The 23,387-nt window shown below is 31.1% G+C and overlaps 1 protein-coding gene across 1 annotated transcript; it reads right to left on the bottom strand.

Annotated features, from left to right (window-relative positions):
• Positions 1-16,717: 16,717 nt before the first annotated feature.
• On the bottom strand, positions 16,718-23,085 carry LOC111302809 (serine/threonine-protein kinase STY13-like). The gene is made up of 3 exons (XM_022898650.2): positions 22,856-23,085; positions 20,897-21,911; positions 16,718-17,375 (listed from the first exon to the last, which is right to left on the bottom strand). The coding sequence occupies exons 2-3, from the start codon at positions 21,814-21,816 to the stop codon at positions 17,036-17,038; spliced, it is 1,260 nt and encodes a 419-aa protein (XP_022754385.1). The 5' UTR covers positions 21,817-21,911; positions 22,856-23,085; the 3' UTR covers positions 16,718-17,035.
• Positions 23,086-23,387: the final 302 nt, after the last annotated feature.

Genomic DNA, 23,387 nt, shown 5'->3' on the forward strand with positions numbered 1-23,387 from the left:
ATCAACTGTCGAAACCAAGTTCAATCAAACAAGTTTAATATCGTGTATTGAAACTATCCAAACTGTTAAAATAGCACAATAATAGCATTTTTGTATTTTGGCCTTTTAACGACACAAAAAAGTCTTAAACAAACATAAACAATAACTTTTTCACAAATTTTAACTGTGAAAACCAAGTTTAATCATTCAAATAAGTTTAATACCATCCAAACTATTAAAATAGAACAATAACAGCAAATTTGCATTTTTACCTTTTAATGACACAAAAAAATCTTAAACAGAGGTAAACAATAACTTTTTCACACATATCAATTGTGAAAACCAAGTTCAATCATTTGAACAAGTTTAATATTATGTATTGAAGCTATCCAAAAGTTAAAATAGCACAATAATAGCATTTTTGCATTTTTACCTTTTAACAACACAAAAAGTCTTAAACAAACGTAAACGATAACTTTTTCATACATATCAACTGTGAAAACCAAGTTCAATCATTTGAACAAGTATAATATCATGTATTAAAACTATCGAAACTATCAAAACTATTAAAACAGAACAACAATAGCAATTTTGCATTTTTTCCTTTTAACAACATAAAAGGTCCTAAACAAACATAAATAATAGCGTTTCCACACATATCAATTGTGAAAACCAAGTTCAATCATTCAAACAAGTTTAATATCATGTATTGAAGCTATTCAAACTGTTAAAATAGCACAATAACAATAATTTCACATTTTTTGCCTTTTAATGGCATAAAAAGTCTTAAATAGACATAAACAATAGTTTTTTCATACATATCAACTACAGATACAAAGTTCAATCATTCAAACAAGTTTAATATAATGTATTGAAGCTATCCAAATTGCTAAAATAGAACAACAACAACAACAAATTTGCATTTTTACCTTTCAACAGCATAAAAAGTCCTAAACTAACATAAATAACTTTTTCACACATATCAACAAAAAAACCAAGTTCAATTATTCAGACAAGTTTAATATCATGTATTAAAACTATCAAAATTGTTAAAATAGAACAATAATGGTAAATTTGCATTTTTTCTTTTAACAGCATAAAAAGTCTTAAATAGACATAAATTGTAACTTTTTCACACATACCAATAATGAAAATCAAGTTCAATCATTCGAATAAGTTTAATATTATAAACTTACTTTTTCTTTTTGCTCTCTTGCAAAGTCTTTTGATGCACTTGTGTGGCTATATTTCTGTAGCTTTCTATTACCAATCCTAATCTTTTCTCTTTCCTATCATAAAAAATAATTATGCATATAATAGAAATACAAATATTACCAACTAAAATCATAAAAGTTATAAATTAGTACCTCTCATTTTCTTGAGAACCAAAATCTAACTAGTTGTTCATATTGCCACCTAATCACATTACGAGGTAGATTTTCCATTGTGGCCTTTACAGTACTATTTCGATCGAAATATTTTTTCTTCAAATTATGCTAGTCTTTTCATTTCTTTCCCAATGAATTAAGCATAAATGAAGTAGGCATTTCAAGTACAAATCTTGACTGTAATAATACAAAAAGAAAAGTTATAATTAATAAACCAAATTTAAAATAATTAATTTTTTATATGTAATTAATTATACTAATACCTCATTAACGTTTAATGCATCGGCCTTAACGTCTGTTGAAAATTTATGCCATGTTTCATAATGAATAGGCAATTTCATTCCATTACGAGCAACCATGCCTAGAAATCTAGCCAATAATTGAGATTCTTCACTAATTGGTTACCTATCAAAGTTTAAATACATTACAATATGCTCGTTTGGAGGTAGTGTAAACAATTCCTTCAAAATTGTTCGGTCTCTGGTCCTTATCAACTATAAAAAATAAAAAGTCAATTAGTAAATTACCAATACTTTAATGATTATAATTGAAATCCAAATATGGAGTTTATAATACCTACATTCAAATTAAAAGCAAAATCAATTGGTAGGACTATCAAAACTTGGACTTTCCATATTATCAGATCAAATATCAGTTGTAAGGTTAAAAGTGATTGAGTTAGAACCGACAGTAAGCACATTCCCCTCTAAAGTATTCAATCTATGGCCAAAATCAATAGGTGCCACAAACAATCCTGAACTAATATCTCTTATATGTATTTCCTTCAATATATTCCTTGGCATTGTAGCTTGTTGCATCATAAAAGCGAATATATAAAGAATATATGTAAAGAACATATATAAAGACATTGAGAAGTTAAGAAATCATAACCAACAATATATAAAGAACATATCGATTTAATTATATTAAAAGATAATGTATGATTTACAAAACAATAAATATAAAAAAGTGAAGCCACATAAATTACATACAAGCATTTATTGCATTATGTTTTAAACACTCTAATTACAAAATATGGATGATCCATCATGGTTCATAAATATCTTCACTAACATCTTCACAAACCCATTGAGCAGAGGTACTCGTCCAAGTTTTGTTCAGCAAAAAGAAAACATTCAATTTTATATTCAACATCATCTCTGGTATCCGACCCCATATCAAATAAGTTCCTAGGCGTGTTACAAAAAATAACAAACCAACTCAATTCTTTGGGGCTTTCAGAATAAAAAAACTTGTTTGACTTGAAAGGAAAAAAATATAAGATTCATCGATGAGTTTTTATCCTATATGAATTAATAGAGAAAAATTTACAATTGTAAATCCAAACTGATCTTTCTTAATACCTCTCACACTATTCACATAAGCCCAATCACATCAAAATAAGACAACTTTCCACTTGCCATAATAATCCAACTCAATGATGTCATTAATTATGTCATAATAGTCAACATTTTCTTCTAAAGGTTTTGTGTCCCTAGCATTAGCATAGCTAGTAGTTGATGAAGTAACAACAACTTCTAAATTTTGTATTCTTCTAAATCTCTTATGGGATTTAGTGTGAAATCTAAATCCATTGATGATAAAACCTTTGTATCATTTCACAATTCTATTCGGACCTTGTGAAAGAAACTTTACCTCTTCACTAACATGCCTTCCACTCCAAACCTATAAAGGTGGAATAAATATATATGTTATTAATTTTATTCATACCCTAAGCATTTTATGTATAATTCTTATAATGAAAAGTATGGCATTACATACAGTTGCTCCTAACCATTCATAAAATTTTTTGATGAACAACTTATCAAGCTCACGAGGGTTTGATCGTTGATAATGTGCACAAGTTCTCAAATTATTTCTATACTCACTAAATGCATCAAGTATTAACAAAAAGAAAAATACAATAAATTATGCTTAATAGAATGAATGATTTCCTTACAAAAAAACTTATGTGCGAAACAATTCCATTGAGTCATGATAGAAAAGAACATATCAATGTGCTTATGGCCAAAATTTATCATCTAACTCCGCCACTTCAGCTTTGCCTTTTAGTTGTCCAAAACTTTCAAAAGGATAAACATAGGCAAAGTCAGTATGCTACATACCAACATTTTTGGATAGTATATTAAATATTGTTTCAATATCCTGCAAATAAATGAGAATAAAATGTCATACACTCTTCTGCTAAATATCCTTCAGTAATAAAACATTTTGGATAGCATTTGTTGTGACAATAATACTTTAACCTCCCTAAAAACCTAAGGAATAAAACATTTGTCATATACCTATTTAGCTAGAGTATATGATCAACAATAATAACCTAATCAAGCTATTAACAAATAATACATTTCGATAGGATACACATATCGATAATAAACTGGTTCACCGACTTTTGCTTCATATGAAAGGTGGATAACTAAATGCATCATAATAGTAAAGAAGTTTGGAGGGAAAATCTTCTCTAAATGGCATAGAATAATCATGACTCAATCTTGAAGTTTGTTAAGCTCTTCCACATTAAAACTTTTCCATATAGAGCTTTAAATATGTTACTCAATTCAATTACCACTAAAGTGACTTGCTTTGACATTGATAAATGTAAAGTAAGGAGAAGTAAGTCCTGCATCAAAATGTGATAATCATGTTACTTTAGTGAAGAAAGTTTTTGCTCTTTCATATTCACACATCTCGATATATTTGATGCATAGCCATCTGAGACTTTTGCATTTTTCAAAACCTTGCAAAACATATCTTTCTCAACTTTAGACATCCTAAAACAAGCAGGAAGCAATTAGGATTTGCCATTAGGAAGCAACTTCAGATAAAGCTCAGGCTGAATCCCCATGCTAATTAAGTCAAGCCAACTCTTTAAGTTACCCTTTGATCTTTTATTTACATTGAGAATTGCCCTAATAAAATTTTCACAAACATTCTTCTTTATGTGCATCACATCAAAGTTATGATGTAATAAATTATATTCCTAATAAGGCAACTCAAAAAAGTTACTTCATTTTTTTCACAACTCAAACTCATTGGGATCATTTTCTTTATCTTTCTCTTTATCACTTTGAACATCAATATCACCAACTTGAGTAATAGGAAGCTAGACACCTTCAAAGATCTCCTTCACTCTTTCCTTTGATTGAGCCATTTTTTCATAAGTGAAATTGATATCTTTTAACTTTGACAATTTACTAGACCCACCAATTGATAAGGGCATTTTCCTTAACTCTTCAGGTCCATCAAAGAGATATTTTTAGAATCTAAATCGATGATTATCATCTAACCATCGATAATGTGCCATATAACTAAACTTCTTACCATTATGTAACAAATTCAAACATGTCTGTGAAGCATAAAATGGACAAGCATAATGACCTTTTATGCTCCAACTAGATAAATTCGCATAAGTAGAAAAATCATTGATAGTCCATAATAAAGCAACATGCATTTTGAAGTTATTTTTTTTATGCTTCATTGGTCTCAACTCATTCTCATAATTGCTTTAACTCTTCAATAAAAGGTTGCAAGTAGATATCTATATCATTATCCAGATCATTTTCCCTGAGAATTATCATAGACAAGATAAATGATTATTGCTTCATGGCAATCCATGGTGGCAAATTGTACGGAAGCAATATAATTGGTCAAGTACTATAAGAAGTACTTATTATTTTAAACGGGTTGAATCCGTCATATGCTAGTCCAAGCATAACATTTCAAGGATTAGAAGCAAAGTCTGAAAACCTAGAATAAAATTATTTCCATGCCAAAAAATCAGCAGAATACCTAATGATCCATCATCTATCCACTCGTCATAATGTCACCTCATAGAATCTATAGTTTTAGAAGATATGAAAAGTCATTAAAGTCTTGGTATTAATGAAAAATACCATAAAACTATTAAGCTTCTTTTTGACATAGACTTCATCATCATCCTTATTTAAACTTTCATCGAGATTTATGTCTAACCAACGAGAATTACCACACACATGATAAAATTCTTGATTTTTCTATTACCCCAATACAGCATGCAATCATTGGGACAAGTATGAATTTTCTCATATCCAAGACTTAAATCCTTGATCATCTTCTTTGAATCCTTACAAGATTTATAGATTTTTGCAAAAGGAAACATTTCATTCATAAACTCCAATAATAAAGTCAACAAATTTCTCATCCATCCACATAAGCATTTCAAGTGAAAAAAAAAATGTACACAGAAAGATAACTTTGAATGCTTAGATCCCTCATAAAGTTCTTCATTCATATCCTTAAGCAACCTATAAAACTTTGATGCTTTTCCACTAGGTTATTGGTCACCTACACCAATCCCATGTTCACCAAATTCATTCATTTCAACATTTGACTCATTAAATCCATCATTTTGGGGAAACAGATTATAGAAATGTTGGTTATGAGTGTTAAAAGCATCTCACAACATGTCTTCAATGTCATCATGTCTAACAGGATCATGTTGGTGTTTGGGAGCCCTTAAAGTTGAAGGAACTCTAGTTAATGACATTGATGGTCCAAACTCTCCATGAATATACCAATTAACATATTCCAAGACAAATCCAATACAAATTAAATGTTTCAAAAAAACTTCACACATTTGCCAATTGATATTAGCACACCTCAAACATGGGCATAATATCATATTATCTTCATTTGCATTTTCAAATGCAAAATGAAAAAAAAATTTACACTCTATCTCGGTACTCCTAACTTAATCTTAACTTATGCATCCAACTATTTTCCATTTAATATTTGCTATATTATTAGACTAAAATTATATAATTAAATTAGTTGAAAATAAACTTTAACATACTTAATTATACTAAGTATTAAATAAAAAATAATAACAAGACGATATCAGAGATAACATCAATAAAAAATTTATACAAATTTTAATCGAATATTCATACATCTAGAAACCTACAGTGTAATAGAGGAAGATTAAGTCTGTGACAAATACTTTACCTTATAATATTCATAAATAACTACAGATGTCTTTTTTTGGTTCTCTATCTTCTGTTATTGATGGTTTTCATGCACAATGAATCCTTTCAAGCAAGATTAAGTCATTTCATCAAACACCATAATATGAAAAATGCAAAGTACTTGAAAGAACCTTCCAAAGTTTTACCTATTTCCTTTTGAATTGAAGATGTAAAATTCAGGTATATGACATACACCATATGAAAAGAGTAGATATTGGAATGGTCTAAAAATTAAAGGAAAATACTAAATAATCTAATTGAATATGATAACATGTAACATTAACATGAAATCAATAAGACAAGCACATACACCCCACCAGACATGCATATGCATGCTAGTCTTTAAACATGTCTATTTGTAAACATGATTGCTAGTTTTGGCAATCAATGGCACTGGTTACACAAGGAAAAAGAAATCCTATATCAATAACTTTATTAAAAGAATAAGCTTCTGTCGAGAAACGATAGGAATGACAAATAGACAATGCATAGAACCTATAAACTACAAATAGCACAAACACCCATTTGTCCTTTGATGAGCGATAAAGCTTAAAAACACTTAACAATGTCTTTATATGAATATTTTGCCAGTCAGGGATCCATAAGTTCAAGTAAATATCTAATACATGTTCTAGTTTACATAACTCAATAACAATCTCATTAAATTACCAGCAAATAAAGACAAAAAGAAAATAGTAAAATAAGTAAAATCGAGTTAAAAATACTTATACATTGTAATTTGTAAGAAAGTGATACGGATCTAAAAAAAGGTCCCACAAAAGCCTATTTAATACTCAAATTACATTTAAAACATAATAGACTATTTCATTATGGTTTCCTAAGGATATCTTGAATGAATCAACAAATTCATGTTAACAAGTAACAATTTTTTAGTAATTTCAAAAATATTATGTTGAAAAAAAAAAACTAAACCTGAAATTTCATTCGTGTTTGTAACTAAATTCAACGTTCAATTTCAAGTTTTTTAGAGAAAAATCCTATTTCTTTCACTTTATGTTCTATCTTGAATTTTTCTAACTAACCAAACTTAGAACTGCAACAACGAAATAAATTGCTAAAAAAAGAAAAAAAATGGTCAAACACTGAAAATTACCAATATTGAAATGGAGCTTACCAATAGAGCTTTAACGGTGGTAGAAACACAACAGATCAAATAGAAAGTTTAGGGATTTGACCCAAAATGCAAGAAAGCTAACTTGAAATTTACAAAAATGAAAGGAAAGAAGATGAAAATTGATCACAAAATGATTGAAACTTAGGCAGAAAATGACAAAAAATGACAAAAAATGAGCAAAAATGAAAGAAATGAGTAAGGGAAAGAAAAGTAGAAAAGGGATCTTGTAGGTTTTAAATTTAAAAGAAATTTAACAGCATTTTATTATAGAAACACCTTCAATAATCCCCTCCTATTTTTTTTAGGATGATTCAAGGCATTTTTTATCAGAAAATGCATTGAATAACACCATTTAATTTTTTGTATGAGATTATTCAAGGCATTTTCTGGCAAAAATTACCTTAAATAATCCCTTCATAAAAATTAAAGGGGATTATTCAAGGTATTTTTTGTCAGAAACACCTTGAATAATCACATTCAATTTTTTGTAAGGGATTATTCAAGGTGTTTTTTGGCCAATAATGTCTTGATTAATCCCTTTCAATTTTTATTGAAGGTGTTTATAGGCAAAAACACGTTGAATAATCCTAAAATAATTGGAAGGGATTATTGAAGGCGTTTTTGGTCAAAAATGCATTGAATAATCCCATTCAATTTTTTGTAAAAGATTATTCAAGGTATTTTTTAGAAGAGATCATTTAAGGCATTTTTGCATAAAACACCTTGAATAATCCCTTTCTATAGAGGATTATTCTTAGTTTAAATGATACCTTTCAATTATAAAAACACTGGAGTAGCTTAGTTGGTTAGAGTATACGGTTGTTAACCATAAGATCGTAGGTTTAATCCCTTCTTCTAGTATTTTTTAGGTTTTTAGGTTTTTTAAGGGATTATTTAAGGTATTTAACAGCTGTATGCTTTAACCGACTGAGCTACTTTACTGTTTTTATAATTGAAGGGCATTATTTAAACTAAGTATAATCCTCTTTGGGAAGGGATTATTCAAGATGTTTTCTACCAAAAATGCCTTTAACAATCCCCTCTCATTTTTTTTTTTGGATTATTCAAGGTATTTTTAGCTAGAAAATGCATTGAATAATCTCTTAGAAAAAATTGAATGGGGTTATTCAAGGCACTTCTAGCCCAAAACGCTTTGAATAATCCCTTTTAATTAAAAATTGAAACATTTTTGCCCAGAACTACCTTCAATAAAAATTAAAGGGGATTATTCAAGGTATTTTTGACCAAAAACGCCTTCAATGACCCCCAAAAATACCTTTAATAATCTTTTCATAAAAATTAAAGGGGGTTATTGAAGGTATTTTTTGCCAAAAATGCCTTCAATAACCCCATTCAATTGTTATAAGAGATTATTGAAGGCATTTGTCATGCCAAATGCCATATAAAAACCAAACTTTTATCAGTAAAAACTTATAGCTGACTTGCATTCATTTGCAAACATGCTTTTTAAAATGGTAACAACTATTTCACAATTTTTTAATCAGGTCAAATTTGAAAATAATGCTACTTTTGCTCCAAAATCCTAGAATATCCCAGGGAGAAATGGGTACTAAAGTTTTTTTTTTTAGTTTTTAGATTTGTATTTAGTCAAAATTTATAAAAGTCAAAGTATATAGTGGCATTTAGGTCAACAAATATCACAAAAATATATTTTTAGTGGCATTTTTAAATCCAAATACTGTTATATAAGAATTTAGTGGTGTTTTATAAAAAAAAAGCCCCTAACCTTATAAAAACACAAAACTTTGTGGCATTTATTTAAAAATGCCACTAAAAAGTAGCCACTAAATCTTCATTTTTATGTAGTGACTGATATCTTATATACTTTAAGCATAACAAGTAGATATCAAGCAACTCTAAGTGAATGTCACTGAAAGGTCATGAAAACAATTTTTAAGTACTTAAGAAGAACTAAATATGTGTTTCTTGTCTATAGTGGAGCCAAACTCCTAGTTAAGGGTTATTATGATGCAAGCTTTCAATCTAACAATGATGATAACAAATCTTAAAGTGACTATGTTTTCACTCTGAATGGTGGAGTAATGAGTTGGAAAAGTTTCAAACATAGTACAATTGTAGACTCTACAATAGTGCGAAATACATATCTGCATCTAAGGTTGCAAAAGAGGCCATTTGGATCAAAAAGTTTATGACTGAACTAAGTTTTGTTCCTAGCATTATTGATCCAATAATAGTTTATTGTGACAACAATGGAGTTGTTGCTCGAGCCAAGGAACCAAGGTTTGATCAAATATCCAAACATGTATTGAGACGACGTCATCTCATTAGAAACTTTGTTTCTAGAGGTGATATTAAAATTGAATAAATACCCTCTAAGGATAACATTGCTGATCTTCTTACTAAAGCTATGTCCTAATAAAAACATAATAAGCATGTAGGCAAATATGGTATTAGATATATAAATGATTGGCTTTACTGCAAATAAGAGATTGTTCGTATTTACCCTTCAAGTCGAATCATATTTTGGCTAAGACATTATCATATTTATAGTATTTTGCTATTTGATATCTTATAAAGGTTTTACTTATTTATTGTTGAGCTTGTTTACATGTATTTCATTATTGATACTTATATGATAAAGTTTTCATAATATAAATAAAACTTTGCAAGAAAATTAAATAAGATTGTAATTATAAGATCATCATTGCATAAAAGTTATATGTTTCAAAATTTTTTCTAGTCGATACTTTATCAATAAGAGGACATTAACAGAAGCTATTAAGACTAGCATATGGTTATGCTCCTACTTATGAAGCAAGCAACCGATCTCATAGGTTGAAGTTTGGATAAACTTCAGCTTACATGTGGGTGCTTGTTATAAGAACAAGTTCACTGAACATGACTCGATATGAGAATGCTATATGGTAGTTCACATAATGTCTATGGCTATATTCTCATGTGATGCTTGTATAAGTGATCCTTGACTTGAGATTACTTATGATCTTATATGATGAATGTTATACTTTGACTTTACTTATAATTCTAACTAAGAATGCTCCAATCGAGTATTATTGGGTATAACATGAGGTATATAAAGATGCATGAAGTAATCGAGATGGGATTCATCATCTTGTGTGGTGATTAAGAAAATATCTCAACTAGTCTTGATTGAATTAACTTGTGAAATCTTTGGCCAAAGTAAAATAAGAGTTTAGAATTGTTCCAAAGCTTATTTGTGAGTTAATGTCAAGGACAAGACTTAACATAGTTGAACAAGATTGAGTAGATACTAAACCATACTCAATGATCAAATCGAGATATTATATGATGAAAGGATATTAATTATACACTAAAACCATTCACGGATAGGTTGTCAAGTCATATTGACTTTTCTTTAGCAATTGGGGATCATTACAATGAAGCTAGCATTGATCATGATCTATAAACATAAGATTGGCTAATTAGAGAATTAGTGATGAAGATAAAAAGTTCGTTTCATCCATAGCCAAATACTAAGGCCTATAATGCTTGTGTTTATTGCCAATATGCTAAAAAACCTAATGGATCACATACAATAGGACAATTGTGAAAGATTAAAATTGGAAGAAACTAAGTTGGACTTAATTTGATTTTAGTATGACCAAATTAGAGGAAATAAAACAAGAGAAAATTTTTTCCCTTATTTGGTACATTCAACTAGTATAAGGTTAACTATGAAAATATGCATCCCATTTATTAAACCTAATCTGACCTAATACTTCCCTTATAGAAGAAACATCAAGCCACCCCTCTCTTGTAATACTATTTTAAGAATAAGTAAGATTCACTCAAGGCAAAAACAAGCTAAGAAAGTCTAGTAAAACTTAAAGAAATACAAGAGATCTTGAAAACACTTACTAACTAGAGTACGGCTTTGAATTCTACCAAACCTTAGAGAAGGTTCTTTCAAAAAAGTTCATGTGGATTACCATTAGAAGCTAAACACTTAGAGAGCTTCTTAGCTTGGGAAACTATTTGGAAGGTCACTAAATTTAACCAAAGGATTTCAGCATCCACGGTAACCACCTAAGCTAAGACCCATGCATGCTTATGGTGTTGTATGTTTGCATGATCTTATTGATTGATCTTGACTTTAAAGAATTAAAATTTTAAAAATTCCATTGCTTTAACTCTGTATATTGATGCATAATTCCCTTCACTAAAAGCTTGACTTCTGACAACTATGCTTTTACCTAATGGTTAGCGAATCGATGCAAGCCATCATCAAAATGGAGTATCATGTCTCTAAGTTGCTTTGTCCTACAAATTTGGTAATCATTAGTGATCTTGTCGATGAGAGGCCTTTGTCTTGACCTCCGTGTCTTATTCCATTCTTGAATTACTTGCTCCATCGTTCTTGGTGGATCAGGTTCTTTATAAGTGAATTCTACTTGAACAAGTCCATTAATTGCAAAAACAAATTATTTTGTACAGAATTGCCTTATTACCATCAATGGAGCATAACTTACCACACCTTATAATCCTAACAATCATATCCATGGTTCATCTCCTCTTTGATACAACATAGGCATGCAAGGCATCCACAGTTCCATCCATTATAATTTGTCCTAGGTAAGCCTTCATAAGAATGCAATCCATTCTTCCTTAGTCTTCAACGTTGACTATTGGCTTTGGCAAAATTTTTCAATCGGTGCCTTGCTATGAAGATAAGACTTTGAGAATGCACTCTTCCCACACTTGACGTGACTTTTCACCCACACATACGATAATGGTGCACTACCAATGAAAGGTCTACTTCCGTTTCGTCGATAGAAATTCAATGAACTGATGGTTTCAGCTAGGACCACTAGTGAAGGATTAATTATTAGGGTTTTGATTTGCTTAAAAAAGTCTTCCATGGTTATTTTGATGTAGGCCAAAGTCTTTGAGAAAATTAACATGCCATATATCGCCAAATTGAAAACAAACATGCCTTTATCATCATTTAAATCCCAACATATACCAAGATGTTCACTCCTAAGTTTCACAAAAGAGTCTATAGTTTCGACTTTAACCCCTATAAGTTTTGCCAATTTTTTGTAGTAACCCGATTTTAGCTTCTGAGCAAACACCTTATTCAAACATTATAGTTTTATCCCAAGCAAAACCGAATACTCCTTAATGGTTGGCACTAAATCTTTATGGTTAAAAGTGAAACACTTTTAGATCGATCTCAAAACTGTATAGCCACTTCGATCAACTATTCTTTGATTACGACTAGAATAAGGGACACAATCTACCTATATTTTTCACAAAATCTCTCTTTTTTTTTTCTTCACTTATCTAACCCTATATGATGACTAAATCTTTTAAAATATTTTCTGTGAAATCCAAATGCTCATTTTTCATAAAACCTTAACACATAACCGGTAGGCAAACAATCTCCATTCTTTTGCTATTTTTCTATCGACCAATCATATACCTCATTATATGACTCACATGGGACACTCATAATTGATGAACAAATTTATAGTTTTACGGGATCTATGAAAAGAAATTCTTGGAAGAGAGATGTCCTAAAACAAATACCTTAATGTGAAACTATATGATGCAATTTATGCAAAAGCAAAAAAGAAGACAAAATTTAGTATAAAGATATGGTTCAAGATTAGAAAAAAATTAATTTTCCCTTAGTCATAAGCATTTGGGTTACTACATAACCAAAGGAAATAATAGCCTTTTTTACTAATCGTTTTATTATGTTTGTGTTCTAAAAAAAATTCTTTCTCATTTTTGTTTTCGTTGTGCATTTTTTTTTTAAATGACTAAAAGGGCAGAAACAAAGAAAATGACAACCTAAATTGTTATTAATTTTTTAAAAAGGGAATTTGGAACAAACACTTTTTTTTTAAATACAAGATTTCCTTCTTTTTTTTTGTGCATTTTTTTAATTGTTACTAGTAATACAATTGTTTGATCATCTTCCATGAATGAAAGTATCTCCCCATTTGTCCTAAATTTTGGTGTCTTCTACAAACAAGTCAATGAGGCTCTACCTACGGTTGGCTCTTTATGGCTCATTATATGCTTGGTTTGGATTGACATGTATCTAGAGGTTCCAAAATTATTCCTTACTATCAACCATGCCGGACTAGTAAAACACTCTAATCCTCATCCATCATGGGATACGAATAGAAAAGGTTCAATTTGAATGAAATTATTTTGCTTGCCATTGCAAAGTTTATCACCTCATAAGAGTATAGGTACTTTACTTTCTCCTATAAAGGATAAAGCTCTAGTATAGAGCTCATGCATAAAATACAATGTATCATCATATATGTAAGGAAAAATAGCACCACCATCTCTATCCTAAATGCCCCACATTTAATGAGAATAATATATAGAAAAAAATAGCATAATTAAATAATATAATTAAAATGAGATTCAAGTGAATTTTCTTTTTATTTGTTTATCATTATTATATATTTTTTTAAAAGCAAAATCAAAATCAAGAAAATTAAAATTAAAATTAAATACCAATTAAGATGCTGAATAAAGATTAAGGATAATACATAATTAATTTTTGAGTTGACTCTAAAAAAAATATGTTCTAGTGAAGTTATCAAATTGTCATAACAGTTTTAATTAAAAGTGATTGGTCACCTAATAAAACTTATTCTTTTAATAAAATCTTAAAATAATTAAAACTTATAAAAAAATATAATTTTTTTATCTACAAAAATAGTTTGAATTCAGAAGTACAGTTATATGTGGGGAATAATTAGCACCACCACAACATCCGTTTAAAAAATGATACCAACAAGTCATGTGTTATCCTTTGATCTTGACAAAAGTAGTTTTAATTTCGATATTTAAAATTAACTTCTTTGACTCCCTTTACTTATCACAATTTTGATTTGTTTAATTTTCTTCACAAAACTCTCTTTTTTATTTTTTTCCTTTAAATAAAAAACATTATTTTATTTTTATTTGAAAAATAAATTAGAACCTTATTATTGAAAAATTCTCAAAATGTTCCAATAGATGGTAACTTTAAGAGAAATGTCCTAAGCTAAGGACTTCTTAAGAATCACAACTCAAATTTTCTTAAAATCCCATCTTCGGAAGTTTGCATATATTTTTCCATTGTTAAGTGATATACATGTGATGCAAACAATGAAATATAATATTCATGTATAGGTATACACACTTTATTTGTGAATTATATTTTATTTTATTTATTTTTTAAAAGTAATTTTTCATTTTTTTAAAAGAAAATTTTGTGTATTAGTATTTTTCTTTTTTTTTTCATTTTTCACATTTTTTGCCTTTTTTTTTTTCATGAGTAGAAGAGAAAGGATTTTTTTTTATATCGAAATTTTTTTATAAACACTCCAATACATTGGTAATAAAAAAAATTTTCACCTCGAGATTTTATAAGAATCACTACGTAGATTTTCCTAGAATCTCATCATCGAAAAAAAATTTTTCTTTTTTTACTTTCTTATTTATAACAAAAAAATATGAAATTTGAATAAATTAAGTTTACCATTTTAAAAGAAAAAATTATCCTTATTAAATGCTATTTTGTTTTCATTTTTAAAAAAATATTAAGTATTTATTTTAGAAATCTAGAATTTTAAACATGCAAAAATAACAAAATAAATAACTTAGCAAAAATTAGAAATTAATTGAAAAATAAGATAAAAAAAAAAGTAAAAAATACCTGAATCGATAGGTCAATGGTCTGATAGTGGCTCGACCCGGTTCAGTTAAGCCAATCTTAGGTTAAGAAAGAACTGGGCGATTCAACAGCAATTCGGGCGATTCAATAGGCAATTAAACCATATCAGTTGAAGGGCTATTATGAAGCATGTCATAAGGTCGGGTGTGCGGGTCATCAAGTTGGGTCAATATAAAGATATTTCTTCCCTAAAACACACCATTTTGTTTTTTTTTTTTTTTAAGCTATAAAATATACCCTTTTTTTAACTCATTTCCTCTTTTCTATTAAAAAAATTTCAAAAACCTTTTTTGTTGCCAAGCCTCCTAGAAAATGATCGACCGCATTATCTTTTGCCGGTCACCGTCGCTAGCCACCATCATCAGTCACCTAAAAATACTAAAAAAAAAAAAAAACCAAAAACATCCATCGACCTTTTTTCTACACCATTTTAAGTTTTGTTTCTCAAAAAATGACCTCTAAAAGCCCAGCCCAGCCTTTAAAGTTTCGATCAAAGATTTTTTTTTTATTTTTTGGCTTTTTTTGTTTTCTTTTCTCCCAGCTACTCCCTTTTTAAGCATGAGGTTAATTTTTGTGTTATGTGTGTTTGTTTTTTGGGTGAACTTGAAATAGTTTTATTTTTTATTTTTTATTTTTTGGATAGGCTAAGAAAGCTTTTCTTTGGCCGTTTTTTTTTTCAATTGTTTCGTCTTCTCCTTTTTTGGTGTGTTTGAGCTTTTGATTTATAAAGCTAGATGAAAGGTGAAAACTCATGATTTTTAGGATATTAAAACTCTCCAAGATGCCGTCAGTGCTCTTTTTTTTAGACTTTGCGTTTGCACAAGATAACCACATTAGTCATAGTTTGTGATTTTTGCTTTTTCAATTGATTTGAACCAAATCACAATTTGCTTAGGGTTTCTATTTTTCCAATTTTAGTTTAAGTTGAATTTCATCGAAAGATGAAAGTATCTACTATGACGGAAAAATAACCACTAGATTAATTTTGTTTGGTGAAAAAAAAATCTGTAATAGGTTAGAATTGGTAATGGCTACATGGGTGTCGTGCTAATTCGAATTTTACATTTTTTTATTTTTTATTTTTATTTAACTTATCTTAATTAATTAAAAAATTTCTAGGCCTGAAAGAGATTTTGGACCACTATATTGAACTTTGAACTTTTAAGCCCAAATAAATTTAAATTTAAATTTTCAAACTCAAATACCCACGTAAGAGACTCATGCAATTAAGCCCACTAAAAACTTAAGACAAATTCAATCAGACTTTTGAACACGGACAAAATTGAAATCCTTTTTTTTTTTTTTTAAATATCCGAACAAGTGTCTATACCCCTCTTTTTATCTTTTCAACAGACAAAAACGCGCCACACCAAACATATCCCCACAAAAATAACCAGCGAGCAGAAGTAGCTATGAATACAAATACCATGCACTAATCAGCACCAGTGAACATCGGGTGTAAAAACAAAAGCAAGAACAAGAGAAAGAAAACCAAAAATAAGCCGTTGATCCAATTGAGAACCTGCATCTAAGCAATCAAAGTGTAACACATAAGGCAGGCTCCCATCGCATATATAGAGAGGCAAACAACATCGCTCATCCCCTTACTACTAAAGCTACAACACAACTGTTCCAAGCACAATTGACACCAATATCCAGAAACAAGCGGTCTGAATAGTTTCCTTCTCCTATCTGGAAAATAATGGGAAAAGAAAAGAGTAAAATGCTGATACATACACGAATTTATATTTAAATATATATCCTCTTTTCCTTTGTTGTCTGTTCTTCACTCTTCTATTCTGGATTAGTCGATTGTCATAGGTTGAGTCATGCAACACCTGAAGCGGGCCTTACGAACAGTTGTCAGTATCTCAGATTCAGCATTCTCAAGCATCTTCACAATCTCAGTGAAGGGAGGACGGACTTCTGGGTTAGTGTCCCAGCAACGGGTCATGATCTCACTCAGCACAGGGAGACAATCATTTGGAATAACTGGCCTTACGCCCTTGTTCACCACAGCAAATGCTGCCTGCACTGCAGTCATGTTCTGGAAAGGAAGCAAGCCAGTAATAAGCTCCCAAAGGACGATTCCAAAACTATACACATCTACTTTTTGCGTGTAGGGCCTATGTTGTATCATCTCTCTGCAAGAGCGAAGACAAGCACAGAATCACAACCAACAGCATTACCAACATAAATAAACAAATTGAATAAAATACTTAATAGAAAGACAATTCAGATACCAAGTCAACTGATCAGCAAATGAATGCAGTTTCATGTAAAAGATAACTCAGTGAAAACTAATGATAAACTAAATGCCAAAACCAATTCAGCAACTAACACTAACATGTAGTTATGATTGATATATAAGATGCAAATCAGTTTCCAGTACTCCATTTGAAACAGGAAAGCAATTCTACTAGATAAATGTAGGTAACATGGCAAGAAGAGAGTAACAAGACTAAGCGATGCAATTTTCTCAACTATTTTCTCTCAAGGTGGGGAATCACTGTAGCAATGCAAATTAAGTCAAGCACACGAGAAAGAGGAATTCAAACTACACAATTTACATCAAAGTTGAATTGTGAAACTGTGACTTATCAATTCAAAATAGTATCCTTCAAACCAGTCAGAACTTAGCCCTCTACAAACGCATCCACAAAATTTCCCACCCTAAACAATCAACAAACCAAGGCAAAAAGAAAACAAGGTCATTTGTAGTATCATCTTCACATAGACATACAAAAATTATTTGACGAATCCTAGAAATATAGTATTTTACTTAAAAGAGCCCAAAGTATCATGTCTAACAAATCTATGATCTTTTCTCATCTTTCCCAGTTCACGGTTTCTGATCATCAATGCAGCCATATTGCAAATAAGACATTTCCGATTAAAAGTGTTAAATAACAGCTTGTTATGATTCTCTGTAGATCTTTCACCATGCTAAACCTACCATTTCTATTCTCAAACATTCTACAAATACACATTTAATTGGGGAAACAACCATAATTTTGCTTCAAACTCGTGGTCAACAGTTTGCAACTTTACATAAGAATGTGTTTGGAAAGACTGGATTTCGAGGAAGCATTTTAAACGCTAAAAAGTAAACATCATGTGGGTAAAAAGATAACAGAATTTCACAGATCCAAATGCCTGCTTCAAAACAAAGCCTAGAAAGGTGTTATTTAAAAGTACTTTCTTCCTTCAACAAAAAACAAGTTACTAAAACAGAGAAAGGAGAGATAAACTCTCATATACTCAAGCTTTGTCACCCGAAGTTAATTTTTGTTCAGTGATCTCACTGTTTCATGGCCATTAATGTCTTCTCCAACTTCCAGCAAGACCAGCAAGAACTAATTTTATATTTTTCACTTGCCTTTCATCCTTTCTCCTCTCCTTCTGGTGAGATTTCTCCTCTTCCTATGCTTCAAGATGCAATTTCTCTTGCCACTAAAGAACTGTTGATGGTAGCCACTGTTTTCAACTTCTACTCAAATATCTCTCTAATCACTTCAAGATTGAGCCTTTTCTAGCAAATTTTTTGAAAAAAAAATCGGTATATTTGAAGCTATTGGGAGGATGGTTGGGATTTCTGAGGAAGAAATGGCAATGTTCTGTTTAAGTTGGATAACCCACGGACAATATTCCAATTTGTGGAATAGTTGACCAAAAACACATTCTCAATTGCTGCCCTTTGAATTGCCTCATTTTAAAATGCTGTAGAAATTGTCAAATGCTCTATCCAAATATAACTTCAGAGACATTTTTCAGTTTAAAGCTAGGAAATTTCTTGGTAAAACATATTTCAATCCAACCTCGCTATTTGTGCAGACTTAAGAGGAGGCCATTCTTGAGTACAGTGATTCACTTATTTGTCTTCCTCCCTTGCTCCAACATAACATAACAAAAATAGTAACCTCCCAACTTTAAACTAAGAACAAAATACAACTTTTACCCTATCTGTTTGTCTATATCCAAACTTTAAACTAAAAACAAAATACAACTCTTAACCAATCTGTTTGTCTACATCACTATGACTCCCTATATAATTATGTAAAGGCTGCAAACAACATTAAAGTTGATAAAGAGAGGAAAAATGAAGCCTTGAAAAGAGAGAGAGAGAGAGAGAGAGAGATCTTTTCGCCCTCACGAACTGGTTGGTTCCTATGCATATGACAGGTAGATTCCAATTCTCGGCAATTAGCTTCTTTAGAACAGTACCATTTAAATTTAGATAGACAAGTCATAAGTACTGTCTTGTCAGTCCAACCTCAGTGCTGTGCAATAAGATGTTGCAAACAATAACATATAAATTCCAAAAAACCTCCTGGGAGCTTTTGCAACTTCTCTCTAGCCCTGCCACATCCAATATAGTTTAGGTACTGCTGCCAAAAACTAGTCACTGAGCCATCTGGAAGCCTTGGTCACTATTCTTAATTAATAGTAATATGGTTTTATTAAATTAGAAACAAATTAATTGGTATATATGACAGCATATAGCAATAAGGATGAAGCATAAACCAAATAAGAAAAAGGATCAGTTGATACATGTGAATCCCAAGTAAATCATGAAACAAAAGGCATCCATGAGCAATCAAAAGAAATAACTTTAAATACACCAAACAGAAAGCACAAGTATAATGGGTGAAAGAATACTAAATTCATATGAAAATTTTTCAATATTTGACTTTCAAAATGCACCCAAACATGAAATAGGAACCAAATCTCAAGATAGAAGACCTGCTTTCTCAGCCACCATAGCTGGAACAAAATAAGCACCCAAAAATATGGAGAAAGGACATGATGTACTGCAAATAGTGGCAGTGGATGAAAACAAGCTAGGCACAATCTCAGTCTTGCTTGAAAACACAATATCAACTTAGCATATTACGGCGTATCACATTCAAATCTCAAATGTTTAAAATTTCAAATGAACACTCACCCTTCCAAACTAATTTAAGGATATAAATAAATGAATGCTTGATAAGTACTTTCTTTATCAAGTATCCGCCTAATAGGTATTACATCTTCTTTATTTTGCTTCAAGAAGAAGCCTAATTCACTTTAAGCTGCAAGACATCCAGATGAAGAACATGCACACCTATGTTAGTGAGAGAGAGGGAGAGAGGGAGAGAGAGAGAGAAACCTTAAAAATCCAATCTTTTGAGATGATAAATGCACATTCTAATCAAAATTTCTTCTAGATAGGCAACAATTATGTGAATGTTTTAAATAATTTGAAATTATTTAAACCTTACAATGTTCCAGCCAAAAATAGAGAACTCAAAAATTCTAAATCAAATCACATTCAAGAAGGCAGTGCCTTCCTTCAAATTATCAAACCAAAGCATCAGCTCAGAAGATGAAAACAGAAAATAGCAGAACCTTACACAGCATGACTTACTTCCTAACATAATTAATAACATGAGAACATAAAAGATAATATACGAACAGATATCGTTAATTAAACAAACGGGTAAGAAATCTATGCAGAAAGAATGCACAACCTTAAGGATTTTCTTCAAAAATAATCCAGAAAGTTCATACCAACTAGCAAGAATCATCTAACAAAGATGAAAAGAGCCATCAAATAAAAAAAAAAGTGTATATGTCACATTGTAACAGGGAAGAAACTGTAACATATAAGGGCCTAAAGACTTACGGAGCCATCCAACGGTATGTCCCCGTCTCTGGTGTCATGCCCTCAGTCTGCACCTCAATTCGTGCGACACCAAAATCTACAATCTTTATCGATTTATCAGCAGCTATTAGAAGGTTATCTGACTTCAAATCCCTGTGAATAAACCCAAGCCCATGCACATAGGCCATCCCTCTCGCAACATCCAATGCCTGCTTAACTGCCAATTTCAATGGCACAGCACGGTTATGCCTCCTTGTTAGAAACTGTCGAACTGAGCCTCCCTTTGCATACTCTGTCACAATGCACCAAACCATTGGCTTACGACATGCCCCAATAAATCGCACAATATTTGGATGCTTCAATGTTGCAAGCATCATAACTTCCTGCTGAAACTGCTGCTCCATAACTTGTGCCTTCTCTGGGATATTATCTGGCCTTTCCAATATCTTAATCGCAACATCCTCACCATTATATGTACCTCTGTACAACTTCCCAAAAGCTCCTTGAGCAAAAGCTGTACCCATATTAAGTTTTCTTAAATCAATAGTCCACTCATCATAATTCTGCAACCCCTCAGTTGGGTACCGACTATCCATCAATGCTTGTGTTAATGCATCATCATTAAGTGCATGGCCAACCTTACCAGGACGAAACACACTCTGCCCCACAGAGACAGAGTAATTATGGTGGTTCACAGGCTTTAGACCAGGGTGGCTTAAAATGTGGGTTAGAGAATCATTAGAACCCACACTACTGTTTTCGACTGACATGGACACAGACCCACCGGCATTACTCGTCTGTAAACTGTCAATAGACATGTTTGAGCCCTCACCAAGTTTTTGGTAAAACCGTTGAGTTAAATCATAGTAATTGTCGTCATTGTTGTTGGTTCCTCCCATAAGTCCAGTAAATTTAGGCCCCTCAACCATTTTCCCTATCATGAATGGTACCCCAAAAGATAAAATCAGGATAAGCAGTTCTCCTTAGCCCAAACTCTTGACACTCATTTGATGGCACAATACCTTCAGGATACACCCTAAAACCAACATAAATGAAAGCTTGTGAGTTATCACCTGGCATTAAGTGCTAAAGATTATGGGCAAGCATTGCTAGGGTTTTAATACATAACTTGTGCTTATTTTATTGGGTAAAGGAATTAAAGAGATACAGAAATATATATATATATATATATATTAAAAAAAAAAGTGCCAGATAAAGTGTCCGTTAGCAAGCAAAGGGAGGCAAGTGGACGTTTGGAGATTGAGAAAGACAAGCAATTTTACAGGGAGAAGATATTTTGGTAAGCAGTGTCCAGAAATCATCAGGTACTTACATTTTTCATTTTTTTTTGGGTTTGTTTTTAATACAACTGATGTGAGAAAGGAGATACTAGCTAGTTTAGTTTCCACTTTTGAAATGATTGTTATGAAAAATGAAAAGCCTTGGAGCTGCTAGCAAACCCTAGGAATGCAATTATTGGGATCCCAGATTGTTTAAGCTGAATCGGAGCCCTTAAGCCAAAATATCCTTTCAAAATACAGTCAAACCACTCATAGCTGAGATTGAAATGCAGAAGCAAAGCACAGACTTCTACATAAAAATTCTATGCGTACAAAAAACAAAGCTACCACTATCAACTTTCAAATGCCTAAAAAAAAAAAGCCCTAATCGACCAACTGACAGAATGAAGCAGAACAAAAATTATTCAGCTACAGATTTTCGATCAAACAAACACAAATTTAAAATCAAACTTCTTACTTTTCCATTTCCTTTTCAAATTCCATATCCTTACCAATCGAAATCTTCATTTATATAAAAAATAAATTATTAAAATAATAGCAAATTCTATCCAACCAACTTTAGGCATAGATCAGCTTTTGGAAACACGCTGAAAATCAATTGCAGAAAAGAAGCAAAAACTTTAGCAGGACAAGTGATCAAGAGAGCGGATTCAGAGGGGGAAATATATTAAATGCATACCTGAAATATATTACTAATAGTAAGAGTAGACGAAATTGGGACAACGACTGATCGAGATGCTTAATTTGATAAATTCATCAAATGACTCCCGCAAGAAGGAGAACAAGAACAAGACCCAAAAATAATATCAGAAGGTGAGCAAAACATTTAGCAATCGAAGACAGAGAGAGGGACCAAAATTTCACAACAACAATAACAGAGATGAAGAATGAACAAGAGGAGCGGTCTACGCTTCTCATTTTCTTTCAAAGCCTCGTTTTTATTGTGTCCAGACCTGGGTACCACTCGCCTCTATTCTCCCCACTGTCCACTTGCTCTATCTCCTATACACGTGTCGGTAAAGCTTTGCATTATTTTCATTTTCAAGATCGTCCATCCTGTAACAACACGCTTGTCCTCCGTACACTTTTTTTCTTTTTATCTATCTCGGGCCTTTTTTTTTTTCATAATTTTTTCTCGTTAATTTTTTTCAAATTTATTTTATTAACATTTTTTTTTTTGGCCTTATCACATTTATACTTTTTTTATACTT

Source organism: Durio zibethinus, chromosome 13 (assembly GCF_047325235.1).
Source record: "Durio zibethinus cultivar Kanyao isolate XHJ-2024 chromosome 13, ASM4732523v1, whole genome shotgun sequence".
NCBI classification, from domain to species: Eukaryota; Viridiplantae; Streptophyta; class Magnoliopsida; order Malvales; family Malvaceae; genus Durio; species Durio zibethinus.

Bases quoted from the DNA above. Each gene is read 5' to 3' on its own strand.
- LOC111302809 (XM_022898650.2), bottom strand. From the start codon at position 21,816: ATGATAGGGAAAATGGTTGAGGGGCCTAAATTTACTGGACTTATGGGA. The intron at 17,376-20,896 runs GTAAGTCTTTAG...TCGCTCTTGCAG, and splicing joins ACATACCGTTGGATGGCTCC to AGAGATGATACAACATAGGC.